Source organism: Balaenoptera musculus, chromosome 4 (genome assembly GCF_009873245.2).
Source record: "Balaenoptera musculus isolate JJ_BM4_2016_0621 chromosome 4, mBalMus1.pri.v3, whole genome shotgun sequence".
Classification (NCBI taxonomy): Eukaryota; Metazoa; Chordata; class Mammalia; order Artiodactyla; family Balaenopteridae; genus Balaenoptera; species Balaenoptera musculus.
Genome location: NC_045788.1, coordinates 73,768,828 through 73,788,204, shown reverse-complemented (window position 1 = coordinate 73,788,204; position 19,377 = coordinate 73,768,828). Strand labels below are relative to the sequence as shown.

The window sequence follows — 19,377 nt, the reverse complement described above, 5'->3', positions numbered from 1 at the left end:
TATGTCCAGTTTATTTCAAACATTAAAGAACAAACTTCTGGCGGAACACTAACAAGCTGATTTAAATAAACCACTCCATTTCAACGTACCTACCAGAGAGTTGTTGACAAAAGACTCGTTTATGTATTGATGCCTATTAAATAAGATATATTCTATGAACATACCAAAAGGTAGTATAAACAGGTAATGTACGAGACACAGATGCTTTGTCTTCAGTATACCGTACAAATAATATTGAATTTATTCAACTACTTGAAGTAATTTATTGTACATAGTTTTAGCTACTTACATGAAATATTTAAAATGTTAAAAAATCTAAATATTATTATTAAAATTTCCCACAAAGATCTCAGCTCAGCAAGTAGGTCACAGAGGCTGTGTTCAATCCATTTCACAGTGCTTGGCTCCAGGCCACAGGGCAGGATGGCTCTGAGTGCACATGGTGAAGGCATGCCCCAGGTCGTTCTCTCAAACTACAGTCAGTTTATGAGGAAGAATCACGCCCCACACTCCACAGCCACAATTTACTTGCCGCTACCAAATGGAGTGTGGTACTTGAATGCAGAGCGGTCCTTCAGTGAGACCCCTGGCCCACAGCACAGAACAAATGGGACAGGAATAACCTCTAGCCAGAGACGGCTGCCCTGAATTGTTTTAGTCAGCTGTCTTTCCTGCTTAACTATTTGAGGAGGGTTATTCCCGGTAGCTTTACATAAGACCTGTCCCTATTCTTTAAGTAGGACAATTTTACTCCAGTTAAAGTAAAAATTGAATTATGCTTCATCATAAACACGTCATCGTCCCCATACAGAGTGCATGGCTGTGTTTGTATTCCTCATCCAGGTTTAAAAAAATTGATGGTGTTAATTAAGTAAAGACAAGATGCAGATTAGTTTCCATTTTTATTAAAGCTGTGTTTTTTCTAAGTAATATATTACACTTAAAGTTAAATACCATAAATAAAGATCAATTCTTAAATCTATTTTATTTATTAAAAATGTAAACAAAAAGAAAATAATTCACCACTCCCTCCCCAACCCTGACTAAATGTATCAAAAAAAAAAAAAAAGGTCATCCTTTCAGGTAAGTTCTTTCTTCAGAACGAGTAGCACAGACTTTATTAAAATATGTTAGTCCTCTTGGGCTGCAGGGACATGGCACGGATGACTGGTGCCAACTGTGAAACAGGTCTGTGGGGCTGTGACTGAAGTCCACCTCCTCCTGCCAGGACTACTCAAATGCCCTCAGAAACGGGCTCTTCTCTCTCCATTCAGTGTCCAAGTACAAGGACAGCGCTAAGGCTCTGAGCACAGGACACTGCGATGAACATGGTGTGTAAGCTGGCATACTCCAGGAGGTGAGTCAGAGCCAGCAGTGACCTAGCAATTCTGCATGAATTAGTCATGCAGAATATTAGACTATTCTGAATATTCATGAATATTAGTCACAGAATATTAGAGTTGGAAAGATTCTGAGAAAGCATCTAATCATTTTACAGATGGTCTCAATCAGTGAGTCTTCTGATACTGAAGTGAATATTGATAAAATTTTATGGAATACTCTGATATACTTATTTATGTATCTTCCTAAAACTATTTAAACTTCACTAATGTTTCACTTTCAAATATTGATAAACTCTAAACCAACATATTAGGCTGAAACTAATTTTAAGCATAATTTATTACATTTTTAGAATGCCTAGTTGATCTTAACAAAAATAAGTATCCTTAAGAAATAAGTAAGGGAAAAGGATGTTTTTCAGGAGAATACAGAGGGCTCTACATTAAGACTACCTAACTGCTTTCCAGTTTCTTTAAAGCTATCAGCTCAAGTCTAGCGACATGGCTTTTGCTTCCTTCCTGTAAATTCTGTTCTTGAAAACCTGAGAGACAAATTCACTTGTTAATTTTGACATTGGGACCTTAATACTATCAAAATGAACCTAAGTCTGAACTGAAAACTGAGGTAGTCAGTTTTTATAAGCACTTGACCCTTTTGAGTCAGAAAGGAACTTCAGTCTACTATCCTCAAATCAGCTACCCCCATTCCCCTTCCCTGCCCCACCTCACTCCCACCATGGCTGCAGTCTGCATGGTCTCTTTCTCAGTGAACTGGTTTTGTGAACATAAAGGGTATTACCTTCCACAGGATATTGAAATTTAGGTCATCTCAAATTCTTCAGTTCAAAACTTAATTCTAGCCTGCTAATTCTGCATTGAAATTTCAGATGTTAAAAATCCTTTTTAGAATATTATTTTAGAATTTTATCATATTATAAGGGACTAAACCATGCCTCTTAAAATTTCTTACAGGTTCAGTGGTCTTCTAAATCTTCACTGAGTATACTATGCAGAATCAGTGATAAGCAACCACTTTCAAGACTTGTTGAAGAGGAAGGAAGACGCCAGCACTGTTAGTTACCCTCAAAAACTCAAGATTTCTTAACATCATACTTTACCAGGTTCTACATTTGTGCAGAGAAAACACTGGGCTACCAGATTCCAAGCTTAACAAATATATATATATAGAAAAAATGTCATCTATAATATTTTCTTCAGAAAGTCATTAGTGCAAATATAATTATATCAATAAAAAATAAAGCAAAAATATATTTCAAGTATAAAAAGCACCATGCTCAGAAACAATACTACCTAAATGGCATTACTGCACAACAGTCAAAATATAATTGAACCTATCACTGTTGAGTCTCAATTATATTATGAATCCATATTATTTTTGGTGAAATTCTTTATACAACTTTGCAGGATGATTCATAATCACATTGGGTATATAAGTTTAGATTTTTATAACTTTCTTTAAAAATATACTCTACATTTTTCTCTAACTTTTCATGATTTAAAGTATGCAGAACGTAGGCAGAAACACCATTGGTATTAGATTTTCTTCAGCTGAGGCTGGCTATGCTAGAGACCCCCAGCTTTTCACAATGACAAATACCTCCAATTTAAAATTGTAGGCAAATAAGTATTTTAAATGTATGCATTTTTAAAAAAAAGGTGACTTTCCTCTATGCTGGAGTTGCTGTTTGGCTCCAGTGCCAAATAATAAGTTGGAATTACTCCTTAGTAATTATGCTGTTTGTTCACTTAGCACAAGTTCTTAAACTGAGTGCTCAATAACTGTATGCTGAATTAAAGGGCCAACCAGTGAATGAATGAATGAATGAATGAATGCATGTCCAAGGGCTATGTTTCTAATGCCACAGGACTTCATTAGCTTTAGAGAGAAAAACTGGGCATCATTCATCATTAAAGATTTTCAAATTGGGTTTACTAAGTAGGGTTGGTCAGCTCTAGTACAAGAGCAGAATTGCTTCTGGGGACCAGAATCTACGGGTGACAGAAAGAGTGTCAAATACAAGAGGTAAAGGACATTACCTCCTTTTAAAGCAAAGGCAACTTTCTGACTTCTGTGGACTAAGCCATACCCTGTGTGGTAAAGTGGACCCTATTGGATAGGCCCTACACCAAACCTACACTTTCCTATAAACAATTCAGACCATCTTGTTTTGACTTATATCTTTTCTTCTTACACATAAAATAATTTTCAGATAGTCAAATTCTTCTGTAACAATTCCTAAGCCCACTTGAAAATAACTGCATACCTGTCTATACCAGAATTTCTTTTTATCTTCATTGGTCAAAAAGGAAAGTTCTATTTTTGTTGGATTGCAGTTGTCATAACTATTATCTGAAAAACATACAATTAGGTTTTCTTTTATTTGCATGTCTTCAATGTTTTCACAGGGCAGAGTATTTTTCTCTCTCTGCTTCCCAGTTTTTCAAGTCATTATTAAACTAATGGAGAATACAACTGGAAGCTACTCTCTGAAGATCAATGAGTACAGATACAGCTACCCAACACCTAATGGTTCAGCAGGAAACTGCCACACAGCTGGTTTGAAAAGGCTAGCATGGTTAAATCATAAGATTTAGCAAAACATAATTAAAAAAAAAAACAATGAGAACAATGACTTAGGTGTACCATATACAGTCATTAAATTCAAAATAGGTATAATAGTGATGTAGAAATCCCAATTCAAGTTATTTTCTGTAAGTCAAAGGACAATTTATACTTTTGAGGACAGGGTCCACAACTTATAAACTTGCAATGATTAGCTGTTCTTTAAATTATTGCAGCAGTGATGAACTTTCCCATTGTTTTAGGTTAATGAAAATGCTGAGGTATGTAATAACTGAAATTTTCACCTATTATCCCATTTTCAAAGGAAAACTTCAAGAAGAGTATTTATCCTGAAAAATAAAGAGACTTGGTGATTTGGAATTCCTCCTCCTTCTCCAAACTTTGAGGCTGTTGGGTTGCTGATGAGGAATGACTGCTGTGAAGCTCTGCTTCAAGATCTGATTGTGGTCAACACTTCCAAGCCAAAGTCAGGAATGCCACTTCAGCCATCTGCATAGGCTGGAACTCGCCCAGATTTTGTGCTTTGTTCAGAGGAACATGACACAAAGGAATGTCTTCAGAATTCACTTTTCCGTTCCTAATGCCATACGCACAGAAGAAATCCAGCCAGCAGAGGAAATAGATTGCCTAGCAGAAGCCAAAGGGTAACCACCGGGCTAGAGGAACAGGAACAGAGATCTAGGGTTGAAAACAAAAAATTGACTTTCCATACACATTTTTGGAAAAAATTATACCAACTAAAATGTTGACAGATGAGTAGAGGTAATTATTAAAAGGTGAAGAAGGACTACCTTGAAGAGTAGAATCAAGAGTGACTTCCTGAAATCCATATATGCATAGTCTTTTTTTATATTTATAGAAAAAGAACAAAATATTTATGTAGGAGAAAAGAAGATGTACCTACCATATCAAGGTACAAAATCAGCACCCAAGAAAAGACAGGGTAGTATCCTGGCAAAGCTAAAGATGCTACACAGGAAAATAAATGAAATTCTTGGCTATTCTGACATGGGATGCTGGACTCTCTTCTTCTATTCTACCTTGTCCCTTCTAAGTAGGGTGACCGTATAATTTATCATCCCATATCAGGACATTTTGAGATAAGCATTGAAATAAATTTCTAGTCTCAAGATGGAGCCTCTCCTGCCCATGGTGCCACATCAGCAAATTAAAACTTAGATAACTTTCATGTTTGTGTAAATGCTCCACTTGACCAGAACCACAGAATATCCAGTCAGCCAATCTCCAACCACCGAGCCAATGTGGGCTCTATACTTATTTCTTTGTTCCTTGATCTTTCTAAATAAGGTTAGATACTTAACCCCAGCCCATCAACCCAAGCTGAGTACTTCTTCCTTGTTTCCTGCTTGTAGCCTTTTCCCCTTATTTTACAGTTCTCTGGACTCCTGAGAGTAGAGACTGCCTGTGTGAAATAAAATTTGCTTTGATCAACTAAATTGTTCTCGTGATAATTTTAACACAAGGGAATGCTATTAGTAATCATACCAGGACAATAGGCACGTGGACTGTCCCAGGCAAAACATGACATATGTTCCCCAATCTCTAAATATCTACCCATCTATCCATATCACCCCAGACTTGATTTAGAAACAGCAGAAGATTCTATGAGTTTTTGGCAGTAGGAGTATATTTTAATTTATCTAAGAGTCGTTCTAACAGCTAAAACTATTTCCCCCAAACAATTCTCAGAATGGAGTACATTTTTTAGCAATCAAGAGACCAGGCCAACCTGACTTTATTTCAGGATGAGTTGTCCTTTCTACTATTTTGACCAATAGAGAACCAACCAAGCTTCAAGTCTGACTTGCTTAAAAGGTAAGAAAAAAAGGACTGGTTTTTCAGCTATAGAATTAATAAAATGATAATGTTAAGGCACTGGAGCTTGTTCTTCTGAGAACTATACAGTGTGGAATAAGTATTTTAAAAAATTATTTCACTGTGTGTAATACAGGTAAACCATGGAGAACTTATATTCTTCCCCAATGGAACCAGCTGGCAATCATTAAATGTTAGAAAAATCAATCCTTCTCAAAGTATGGTACCTGGGTCAACAACATCAGCATCACCTGGGAACTTCTCAGGCTCCAACCCAGATCTTCTGAATCAGAAACTCTGGGGGTGAGTCGTAGCAATCTGTGTTTTAACATGATTCTGATGCATGCTAAAGTTTGAGAACTTCTGACCTAGAGCTGCAATGTCCAATATGGCAGCCATTAGCTATACGTGCTATTTAAATTTAAATTAACCAAAATGAGATGAAATATTTAGCTCCTCCGTCACACTAGCCACATTTCACATGTTTAATAGTCACAGGTGGCTAATGACTATTGTATGGGACAGTACAGATTATAGAACATTTCCATCACCCCAGAAAGGTCTACTGGATAAGTTCTGGCCTACAGCATCAGGTAGAGTGGTCCTGGCTGGAATAAGGAATAGACACTGGAGTCACTAATAACACAGGCATATCCCTTTATCTCCCGATTCTCAATTTGGCACAAAGGAAATAGGAAGAGAACTGAACTGTTGTTTATCTACTGTTGGTACTAACATTTAACAAGCTATTAAAATATTAATGGCCGCTCTGGAACATTTGTTGTCCTTCAAAAACACTGCACTTTCTGTGATAGCACTCTTTAAAAAGGAAAGATACAAAGAGCGTGTTTCAAAATGAATCAGAGACGATCAGATCTGGGTTTTGATCTGAACGTCATTAGCTGTGACAGTGAATATATCACTTAATCTCTTTATACCTTAGTTTTCTCATGTGTAAATGATAATTCCTACCTCATTAGGTTTTGTGATGATTAAATACAATGATATAGACATAAAGCACTCAGCAAAGTGTCTAGCACTTAATAAATAGAAACAAAACAACCTCCACAATCTGAAGAGATCAGAAAATTTAGAAATAAATCTTTCATATTCACTAATGGAAACTATGCCTAAAAGGTATCTATTCCTTTTTTTTTTTTTTCTAAAAGACATCTATTCTTGTAATATTTTATACATTTTTCAAAACTGTGGTAGTGATTCGGAGGTTACAATCCTTTTTTGAGCATGCTTCCTCATAGAACTGGTTAACAGGGGAAGAAATCACAACACAGTACCACAGTATCAGAAGGGTGACTACAAAGAGGGAGCTGGATAAGAAGTCAAGTCTAGGGCGCAGGTTGGTGGAGGGGGTGGGGTCATTTGCAATCTCTACTCCCCACCTCCTTTCAACAGATTCACCTGTCTTTGCCATGCTCCAAGGACAGGAACTAATCACTTCACAGCTCCTTGAACTAGTCTGGCTTTCTCCTCATTTCTACACATTTTTTTACTGTACTCCTAAGATCCTTTCCCCTGAACCAGCTGGAGTAACTCTCTCTTTAACTCAACTCTAACTGCTAATGGCTCAATCAATGCTCATCTCTTGGACATTGAAATGATGATATTTCTTATAGTTAACTCTGAGATTAGGCCTGAGGATGGGAACTCCAACAGAACCACCTATTTGTAGACTAGCAGCCCTTTAATTCTAGCCAAAGCAATTTAACAATAACAATAAAATCAAGTCATCCTATCACTTCATATGAAAGTTAACTAAGAATATTTAACACTACATTTATTATATACCATATCAAAAGGACCTAAGATCTTTTAATTCATTGTGCATTACTAGTATAACTGCAGAAAACTCAGCTGGCTCACAGGAGTTAAGTGAAAAGAGTTAACAAAGCAGGCCTGAGATGGCCATCATTTGAAAGTCCTGTTTGCAAGGACGGCCTTTAGCTGGTGTCTGGGAAGTGGTTTCTTCCAGACTTCACCCACTGTCCCCTTTCCCTTTGCTGATTCTGCTTTGTATCTTTTTGCTTTAACAAAGCTTAGCCATAAGTACAACCAGAGGCTGAGTCCTTTGAGTCCTAGAGAGTCAGGAAATCTGGGGGTGGTCTTAGGCACCCCTAACACAAGTATTAATCTCCCCAAATTCACCCTCTACTTATAGCCCATGTCTTGATAAAGGCCCCAGAATGTGGGAAAGAAAGGGAATTAAATTTTAGAGGTGAAGAAACTTTGAGCTATAAAGTGAACATAGCCCTCTGTTTTCAACCAGACCATGGAGCAAGCAAAGGGCTATACAGTTCCATTTAAAAAACACCTCCAGTTGAGAAAATGAAACATGGCCTACTCCAAAATATCAAACTGTCATAAAATCTCATAGGTCATTTAATTAAAATATTATAGACCATAGGTCAAAGCTTTCATTGAGAGTTCATGAGTTCTGCTTTTAAAACTCTTAGAAATGGGTCATCAGCCTCAGTTTGCACATCTTCATCAACAGGGAATGCACTCTTCTCAAGAGAGTCCCTTCTATTCCTCTCCTGGTTCTAAAGGATTTTACTGGAATCTGTCTCCCTACAACTTTAATTCATTGTTCTCAGTGCTACTCTCTGGAGTCTCACAGAATGAGTAATATATCTCTCAGTGAAAACCACTGTCTTTGCCAGCCTGTCTTTCTATCTCACTGTGTATATTTGCATCTCCCTGCACCTTTCTCTTCTTTGCGGGCATGTCAATCCCTTCTTTGAGCATCTTTTCCAGTGACTTTCCCACTCTTTCACCTCACCTAGTTATAATATAACTAAAATATATTTAATTGCTTTTTGTATTCATGAACAGAATTTTTACTCTTACTTTCAAAATGAATGGCTGAAACATTAACTTTCTGTAACCTTCAATGAATGTTTTTGTGCAAGTCAGAGGTTCTTCACATATAGAAAGTTTCCTCACCCTCACTCTTACTGAAGAGAGGTGTCAAGTCTACCTACCTTCAATTTCTAACCATGGAGGGAAGGAGATCTTCCCATAAAACTGCAATTAGAAGAGAAGACGCGCAACCTGTTTTAGAGCTTCCTTGCAGGGAATCTTCAACATCTTGTAAGAAAAGTCCTTCTCTGTACTCCAACCACAGAGACTACTCACCTAGGGGTAGAGCTCGGGTCAAGTTAGTAGTTGGAGGATCTGTTTCTGGGGGACAGAGCTCACAGAAGTCCCAACATGATGGGCAGAGCAAGTTTCCATCGTGAATCCAGCCATTCATCTGAATACTGACGGGGAGGACCTGCCCGGCCCGACTACACAAATATGAAGTATCCTGAACCCAAACCTTCAGACCTTGTGGAGAACAAGAAACCTTCAAAAAGTGAAAAAAAAAAAAAATCAGATCAGTAAGATTCTAGTATGTGAGACTTCTCCCTCAACTGTAGGAAAATATGGCAGAATTTACTAAAAATGCTGGCTATAAAAGACAATTTGGAACGTGGGCATATTTTAATCTCATATAAAGAGGGTTAAGTTATTCATGTTCTAAAAGAATTTCACTCTGTGGTAGTAGTTCTTAGACTTTTTGTCTAGAACCTTTTAAAAAATCTAATGAAAGCTATGGACACTTCCTGAAAACAACAAGGTAACATACAGCTTTACATACAATTTGGATTCACAGACCCCTGAAGCCAAGTTATCAATAATAACATTTCTGTAGATTCTAGTATCCTCCTATAATTCAGGTTAAATGTCTGTCAAAGAGCCATGAATCACGTCACTTTTTCTACAAGTTGCTAAATTTTGTAACTCAAATATTTTTAGTTGTTTTAAATTATAAGAATAGGGCTTCCCTGGTGGTGCAGTGGTTAAGAATCTGCCTGCCAATGCAGGGGACACAGGTTCGAGTCGTGGTCCGGGAAGATCCCACATGCCGCGGACCAACTAAGCCTGAGCGCCACAACTACTGAGCCTGCGCTCTAGAGCCCACAAGCCACAACTACTGAAGCCCGCGTGCCTAGAGTCAGTGCTCTGCAACAAGAGAAGCCACCACAATGAGAAGCCCGCGCACCGCAACGAAGAGTAGCCCCGGCGCTCCGCAACTAGAAAAAGCCCATGCGCAGCAATGAAGACCCAACGCAGCCAAACATAAATAAAATAAATTATAAAAACAATATATGCTCATTGTAAAAAAAAAAAAAAGCACACTGTATAGAAATGACATAGTAAAAGTTTGTTATTCATTATCCCTATCCCAGATCCTCTGCTCAGAGATGAAAATGGTCACAGTGATTTTATACAACTGGTAACATGTTTAAAGGCAGGATTCATATCTCAAATACAAGGGGTAACTGATGAAATCAATTTTAAAAAACAAACATATTAAAGCTAACTTTAAAAAAATTTATAACGACTGTGTTGTCTTCAAAGTTGTTTTCTTTTTTTTAATAAAGTTTATTTATTTATTTATTCATTCATTCATTCTGGCTGCATTGGGTCCTCACTGCTGCGCACGGGCTTTCTCTAGTTGCTGAGAATGGAGGCCACTCCTCATCATGGTGCACAGGCTTCTCATTGTAGTAGCCGCTCCCATTGTGGAACGCAGGCTCCAGGTATGCAGGCCTCAGTAGCTGTGGCACGCAGGCTCAGCAGTTGTGGCTCGTGGGCTCCAGAGCACAGGCTCAGCAGCTGTGGCGCACGGGCTTAGCCACTCCGTGGCATGTGGGATCCTCCCAGACCAGGGCTTGAACTCTCATCCCCTGCATTGGCAGGTGGACTCCCAACCACTGTGCCACCAGGGAAGCCCTCAAAGTTGTTTTCTAAAAAGACTTAACATTATGCTACTTCACCTTAAATATTTCTGGAACTTCTCTCCTGGAACTATTTCCAAAGAAAGTGCATGGTTCTGAGTATGTTTGTTGGTGGCAAATTTTTACTTTGCAAGTAGATGTAATTTTTGGAAATACCCAAAACTTGCCCAGATCCAAGTCTGGTAAAGGCAGTTGACTAAACTGGTTAAGACTAGGTCAACATAGGTATGATGTAAAATACTGAAATTGACTTCTTAGATGGCTATTAAACTATCTCTAAAAGCAATTTAAAAAGGAGTTCCAAAAGTGTTTTTCAACAATGGAGTCATTTTAAAAACAACTCTTTTCATCAATTAAGTTTAAATATAACATTCATTTGGAAATTTAAGTTATAATAAGCTATCAAAAAAATAAACAACAAGGTGTAAACTCTTCTATAAGTCTGTCATTCAATGACCCACACCCAGTAAGCGTCACCACAGCTGCAATGTAATGTAATCATTCTTGTAAGTGAGAATTGACTGGGTATTGTGCTTGGTGCTGAAAAGGATACCAAAGAAGTCCATGACACAGTGCCTGACCTCTAGCAGCTTTAATTGAGGAGAGAAGGGTAGGATATACAAATTTCCCCCCAAAATTAAGTGTCAGACTGTTTTATGATAAAGAGGCAATAAATGATAGGAAAAAGAACAACAAAGATTAGAAAGTTTCATGGAAGAAAGCATTTATATTCTAAAGATGTGCACAGGGTTTGCATCACAGTGAGGGAGACATGTTGTAAGCTGGTGGGCTGTGTCAGAGTCCAAGTGGGTGAGGAGGGTAACCGCGTAGGGGTGGATGAAGATGGAAAGGATGTGGACAGATCAAATAACAAGCATATTAAACACAAAGAGAACCAGATTTCTCACTGCTTGAAAGAAGAGTTACAAATATGGGAAGGGAGAAAACTAAAATGAATTATTTGGTGTTAAACTGGAATCAAAGATACTGGTACAAACTCATGGTTACATATATGCACATGTACAAGTATATATAAAATTACATACACACATATATTTCCTAGCTCTGTTCACCAAGAAGGCCTGGGGAGCAGCTGTATCCCAAGAGCAATGAACAATACATCTAGCACCCAGACTTTATTTTTTTAATAAATTTATTTATTTATTTTTGGCTGCGTTGGGTCTTTGTTGCTGTGCACAGGCTGTCTCTAGATGCGGCAAGTGGGGGCTACTCTTTGTTGTGATGCGTGGGCTTCTTGTTGAGGTGGCTTCTCTTGTTGCAGAGCACGGGATCTAGGTGTGCGGGCTTCAGCAGTTGTGGCATGCAGGCTCAGTAGTTGTGGCTCGCGGGCTCTAGAGCGCAGGCTCAGTGGTTGTGGCACACGGGCTCAGTTGCTCTGCAGCATGTGGGGTCTTCCTGGACCACGGCTCAAACCCCTGTCCCCTGCATTGGCAGGCAGATTCTTAACCACTGTGCCACCAGGGAAGTCCCTAGCACCCAGACTTTAGTCTCTAAATACCTCACTCCACGAAAAGAAACAAGAGCTCCTTGGAGGAATGATTAATTCCAGGGCTGGGGCAAAGAAAGTGAAGATGAGCCTAGAATATCTTGTGCTAGAAAGCAAGGAAATAGTTAAAAAGATAGGACAGCCAAAAGGACACAGGAACCAACATGAAGGGCTCCCTCCCTTTGGCTAAATCTGGGGCAACTTAAATATCCAAATAAATAATGATAGTAATGGTAATACCCACTGAATAAAATGCAATCTGTGAGTCAATACAGATTTAAATGCATAAATTAATAAAATGAAAGTATGATAAGAAATAAGTTATTGATATAGTACTTTTCCCCCCAAATACTTACTAATTAAAAAGGGAATTAATTAAAAGAGAAAAACGGTAACTTGACAGTGGAGAAGCCTGGTAGATACCAGCAAGTTAACATGACCAGCAAAGGGACAAATCAAGAGTGCACCACCAGGGACTTCCCTGGTGGTCCAGGGGTTAAGAATTGTCTTGCAATGCAGGGGATGCTGGTTTGATCCCTAGCTGGGGAACTGGGATCCCACATGCGATGGGGCAACTAAGCCCGTGCACCACAACTAGAGAGCCCACATGCCGCAACTAATGAGCCTGCACACCACAACTAGAGAGAAGCTCGCACACTGCAATGAAAGGTCCTGCGTGCCACAACTAAGACCTGACGCAGTCAAAAAAAATAAAAAAAATAAAAAAGTGTACCACCAAAAAAACACAAGCATCACTTCTGTGATATTACTGCCCAAAACATATTACATGAATTTAATCATGAGGAAACATCAGACAAACCCAAATGGAGACACATCATAGATAAGAACTGGCTTGCAATCTTTAAAAGTGTCAAGGTTATGAAAGTCAAGAAAAGACTGAGGAACTGTTCCAGATTGAAGGAGACCAGAGATGTGACAACTACTCAATATGTGGTATCAGTGCAGATCCTATTACTACAAGGACATTATTGGGACAATTGGCAAAACTTGAATGGGGTCCAAGAATTAGATGTATCAGTGTTATTTCCTGATTTTTTTGGTAGTACTGTGGTCATATAGGAGGATGTCCTTGTTTATAAGGAATACACATTAATGTATTTAGGGGTGAAGGGGCAGACTGTCAGCAATTTGCACTTAAATGACCCATATTTTTGTACCATTCTTGCAACTTCTCTGTCAAAATAAGTAAAACAAAGAACAACAGAAAACAAAACAGCTAATCCATATGCTAATTGTTTGGAAATCATGCACATTTCCCCATATAAATGGTTTTGAGTATTAAATTAGCAAAATTAACTGACAACACTAGGTACTACAGGGAAGCCAAGTACATTCAGTCTTTGTAGATGGTATTACAAATCTACGTAATCCCTTTGTGGTGGTGGTGGTGGTGGTGTAGAGAAGACATTAAAACAGGCTGGAAAGGTTATCCTCCTATTATAGTTCACACTGTTCCAGCTTTATCCCCTTTATCCTAATAGTCTCACTTATGTGAATTTACTTCAAAAAATTGATTTTAAAAAGGTAAAGCATGTAAATATACTTACAAAAGCATTTTTATATAGTGAAAAGTGAAAATTAGTTCAATATCTCACAGGAAAATGACTTCCCTAATTATGATACTTTAAAATGATGCAATGTTCCACAGCTATGAAGAACAGTAAGTATTATTATTGGGAGAACTTGGAAAAGGTATCTTGGTCTGTATAAAAAGTACTAAGTAAAGTCACTGAAACAAAATTATGTATTCTGATTACAACTAGATCAAAACTATGTATTTAAGCAATACATAATCTTTAATAGAATGAATTCATCAGAAAATGGTTGCTGGATTATAGTTGTCAGATTATAGGATTATAGCTGGAAAGTGTTTATTTTTTTTATTTTTTATTTTTTTAAATTAATTTATTTTATTTTATTTATTTTTGGCTGTGTTGGGTCTTCGTTTCTGTGCGAGGGCTTTCTCCAGTTGCGGCAAGCGGGGGCCACTCTTCATCACGGTGCGCGGGCCTCTCACTATCGCGGCCTCTCTAGTTGCGGAGCAGAGGCTCCAGACGCGCAGGCTCAGTAGTTGTGGCTCACGGGCCTTGTTGCTCCGCGGCATGTGGGATCTTCCCAGACCAGGGCTCGAACCCGTGTCCCCTGCATTGGCAGGCAGATTCTCAACCACTGCGCCACCAGGGAAGGCCAAAGTGTTTATTTTTAATTGTCTTTTATAAGGTTTCAAAGGTAATTTTACATGAATTGTATGGTGTGTGAATTATACCTCAATAAAGCAGTTACCAAAAAAAAGAGTTAATTTTAAAGAAACTTTAAAAATAATAAGTTAAATTGTCAGCTACATTAGTCCATTTAGCTCTTGTAGGTGAAATACACAACAAATTCTTATGTTTCAGTTTTCAGGATCACACTCTCCTCCCTGATGTCCGTTAGTAGGGTATGGAATATTCATTAGGTTTGATGCTCCTAAGTAACAGAATGCCTGTATCTTAGTAAGTTCTATGGTGATGCAGTCATTTAATATCAGACATGCAAATAATAAATTAAGAAAATAGTAGTTTGCTCTCTTTGGATTTCTAATTTCAAAGGAAAAAAATCTACTATTAATCAGTAGTTGATTTATTAATTCTTAAATCCATGCTTTCTTCAGATTTTACAAAATAAATTATAGTTTTTTTCCATTACAAAGTAGTTTTAAAGAACAAAATTACAGAACTTCCCTGGTGGCGCAGTGGTTAAGAATCCGCCTGCAATGCAGGGGACACGGGTTTGATCCCTGGTCCAGGAAGATCCCACATGCCGTGGAGCAACTAAGCCTGTGCACCACAACTACTGAGTCTGTGCTCTAGAGCCCGTGAGCCACAACTACCGAGCCTGTGTGCCACAACTACTGAAGCCCACTTTGCAACAAGGAGAAGCCACCGCAATAAGAAGCCCACACGCAGCAGCAAAGACCCAACGCAACCAAAAATAAATAAATAAATAAATTAATTAAAAAAAAGAACAAAATTACATGTTTCCTAATATTTCCTTAGGATCTATGCCCAGAAGCAAAATTATTATAAAACTTGCTGATATATAGCAACTATATATAATTTTTAAACAGACAGAGAAAGGCAATTTCTCTCAAAGAAATGACAATATTTTGACAAAACACAAATATCCAAACTAATATTTACAATAAATAAGTTAAAGTATTAATCAGTAGAAATAAAAGATATAAAATGTATTTGAAAATATAAAAACCATATAATGAGATACAATTATGTATTATTTGGTACAGTTATTAACAATCATATGGTTTACCTGATAGCATCCACTCCCCCAGTCCGGGTAACTCAGCTTCCTTTCACACTTTTCCATGACAAATGCTGATTTCTGAATTAGACACACTGAATGAGGTCCATACTTTTCAGCACCATAGTTTTTAAAAAGGTCTGAAGCAAACCAGAAAAGTTTTCTTTATTAAAAATTGACTTTGGGCTCAAAGAATAAGAAATTGAAGTATTCCACTCTTATAATTAAAAGTTGTTTTAAAAATCAAACATGTTTCATGGAAATTTTCAATTAAAAAAAATCAAGAGAGAGGGTTCCAAACTCAAACTGGATTCTCAATAAAGCAATTAGTAGGAGAATTATTATATCAGAAGCAAGAGATAAAATTGGGCCTAAAGCAACTAAGTTAAATATACAGAGGAAATGGCACTAAGAATCACCTTCAATGGTGTCCTAAATAGGAGTCACTTCCCAAGTGACCCATGATAGGATAAGGCCAAGTGATTTATATAATGAAGAGTTTTTTGGAGTGCTGCAACTTTTGCAAGACGTTCTTGTATTTTCAACTTATGCCATCTCCTGGAAGTCAATAAATGACAGGTTGAACTAGTCTTAGACTAAGCACAAATCTGCAGAGGTATGGGGCAGACTAAATGACCCCTAACTAGCTAATGGACAAAGGAATGAAGTCCTTAAAGCCTAGGAATAAAAAAAAAAAAAAAAAAAGCCTAGGAATAATTTTCTCTCTTTACACTTAAAGATAAAAATTTTATGTCAGTTTAAAAAAATCTTAATTGTATAAGCTAAGAAAGAAAATGTAAAACAATAAAACAGAACTTTATATTTCTTTATTTATGAATATTTCAAAGTCTTCAAAACACATAGTGATCATTGTCAAAAAAAAGAAAAGAGGGGTCAGGCCAACCCTCAGGCCAAATCCTGAGAAATACCTGTTTTTATAAAGAAAGTTTTATTGGAACACAGCTATACTCATTCACTTACATATTATCTGTAACTGCTTTCACACTTAACAGCAGAGCTAAAAAGTTGCAACAGAGACTGCATGACCCATAAAGCCTAAAATATTGACTATCTTGCTTTTTATAATAAATATTTGCCAACTCCAGCTCTAAAATATTAAAATGTGACACTATATCTTTGGCAAACCCATAATTGACAAATATGTGCATTTCTTTTGCTGTAACATGCAACTGTTGCGTAGTTATGTCATTAGACATTTATTAAGTAGGTAAGTGATGGGAAAAAATGACTGTACAAATCCAGTTACATCTGCCAGGTTTAAGAATAAAAGGACAAAAATTATGGAAATTTTAATTTTAAATGATTTAGTCTGAAATAAAGTATGGAATGGGGGCGGGGAGGAAAGGACCAGGTTAAAAATTTTGATGACCACAGGCAGAAAAACTACTTATTGCTCTTGATTAACAAATCAGATGTGAGAACATTTTGTTTACAAAGGTGGTTAGTATGAGCTATAACTACTATTGCTGAATATCCAATTGCCATACTGTTTATTTCCTTGATGACCTGTTCATTTAAATATACTAAATGGGAATAAATAAGATGGCAATACATCTTACTAGCCATGGGACAATAGTATTATTCTGATATCTGGAGAATGACACGTTATGTCTAAATTACATAAAATGCACACTCCTCAGGAGAGGAAAGAATAGAATACCTAATATGATTTAATAAAAAGAGTTCTGCATTGGAGGATCTCGCACTGACATCAATTAAATGTATTACTTAGTAGCTCTTCCCTCATCTGTGAAATTCGATAATATCTTCTCTATGTCTCTTGTCAGGTTTTTAGAAGAACAAAATGAAATGATAAAAGTGAAATTGTTTTGCAAATGAAGTGTCATGCAAATATAAGGTATTACTAAACGGTAGTGTGTGTACACACATGTGCAAGTGTATCTAATAGCTAACAATCCTTTCTATGTGTCGTAATTCTAAGCACTTACTGTTTTAGTTCATTTAATCCTCACAACTCTATGAGACAGGTATTATCTTTTTTGTACAGAGGAGAAAACTGAGGCGCAGAGAAGTTACTTTGAACAGGTGGATAGCAGTGGAACCACAACATAAACTCAGACAATTTGGCTCCAGGGTCTGTATCCTTAACCACTATTTTGTATTGCTGATATATACTTTTAATATGTATATAACATTTAATTTCACTAAACTACTAACCTGGTTGATTTTCCAATACTCTACAATCTGAGCTGCGCTGATATTCACCACTTAAATGCCAACTGAATTCCTGACTGAAAGGGCAGTAGTCAGCAATTTCTACTGAACCACCGTAATAAGGCAGATCTTCTGCAGGTACTCCACTGAGTTCATCGAAGTACTACAAAGAAAAAAATATTAGGAAGGCAGGAGAGTAAGAAACATTCTACATAATCAAAACAAAGCCCACAGGCAATTTATAGCAACCAATTAATGCTGTATAACACAAAGAAGATATTAATCTATTTTTTTCATACATAGTACAACACAAAGATAGTAATATACTACCTGAGGGGTATTTTGAGGTTGTTGTAGTTTTAGAAATAAGCAAGGTAAGTAAATTAGTCTGTTTTTTATTAGATGACAAATTTGACTAATGTTTTAAAAGGATGAATAGGAAGAGTTTTAAGAGCTGACAAAACACAAAACTAATGCATAGAATTAAGATGTTTTAAATTTAATGTACTTCAAGTGTTTTTAGGAGAATTAATTTATATGTTGTTTTGACAAACTTGAAAAAACCATAAGAAAATGAATGAGATCATATATGTAAAATACTTTGAACACCAAAGCAACAAGGTACCAGATAAATTTTAAAGATTTCACATTTTAAATTATATTACTAAGAGTAGAAATATATAGTCGCCATCTTCTGGTGTCTAAAGCACTCAGTGTGGTCATAAACATATGTAGGAAGCTCAAAATTTAGCAGCAATCACTTTAAATTCACTTCTGAGATATCATTTCTGACTAATGGGTCCTCTGTCAATGGCAGGCAGAGCTGAGGCTTTTTTTAGAAATAGCCACTTCAACAAAAAACTTAAAGGTCAAATCAGAGATTCAGACTGGACACATGGGACCGTTTCCTTCACCTTTCAGATCTCATTAGGCAAACTTTTCTAAAGCAGAACTTCCAAGTCTTCTAATTAACTGAACTACAGTACCTTAGTTACTCTATTTTATTTCCTTTTTAAAAAAATTTTTTATTTTATAATGGGTGTAGTTGATTAACAATGTTGTGTTAGTTTCAGGTGTACAGCAAAGTGATTCAGTTATACATGTATCTATTGTTTTTCAAATTCTTTTTCCATTTAGGTCATTACAGAGTATTCAGCAGAGTTCCCTGTGATATACAGTAGGTCTTTATTGGTTATCTATTTTAAATACATCAGTGTGTACATGTCAATCCCAAACTCCCAATCTATCCCTCCCCCTCCCCCTTCCCCCCTGGTAACCATAAGTTCGTTCTCTAAGTCTGTGAGTCTGTTTCTGTTTTGTAAATAAGTTTAGTTGTATCATTTTTTAAAGATTCCGCATATAAGTGACATATGATATTTGTCTTCTTCGGTTAGTTTCTTTCTTTAAAGAACCTTGTTTTTGATATAAATTAAAGACGAAGACTTTGGAAATAATTAAAAAGAAAATACAAACAATTTATAAAAAGTAGATCAAAATAGGGACTTCCCCAGTGGTCCAGTGGTTAAGACTCCACGCTCCCAATGCAGGGGGCCCGAGTTCGAACCCTGGTCAGGGAACTAGATCCCACATGCCACAACTAAGACCTGGCGCAGCCAAATAAATAAAAAAATAAATATGTATTTTAAAATAGATCAGAATAAATATTCTAAATGTCTCTTACCATTACTACAAGACATTGCTGGATATTAATTAATTGCTATCAGTTAACACATTGGTTATAAAGAAATGGAAGAATTCTTCAGTTTTTTCTAA

General features: G+C 36.9%; 1 protein-coding gene across 1 annotated transcript in view; it reads right to left on the bottom strand.

Moving 5' to 3' along the window:
- Positions 1-921: 921 nt before the first annotated feature.
- LOC118894776 (leishmanolysin-like peptidase) overlaps positions 922-19,377 on the bottom strand; it is a 28,984-nt gene continuing 10,528 nt past the window's right edge. Inside the window, exons 3-6 of the mRNA XM_036851311.1 lie at positions 17,608-17,767; positions 15,418-15,548; positions 8,935-9,145; positions 922-4,623 (exon numbers count right to left, since the gene is read on the bottom strand). Of these exons, the coding sequence (XP_036707206.1) occupies positions 4,523-4,623; positions 8,935-9,145; positions 15,418-15,548; positions 17,608-17,767 (603 nt within the window). The 3' untranslated portion in view covers positions 922-4,522. The remainder of the gene's footprint in view (positions 4,624-8,934; positions 9,146-15,417; positions 15,549-17,607; positions 17,768-19,377) is intronic.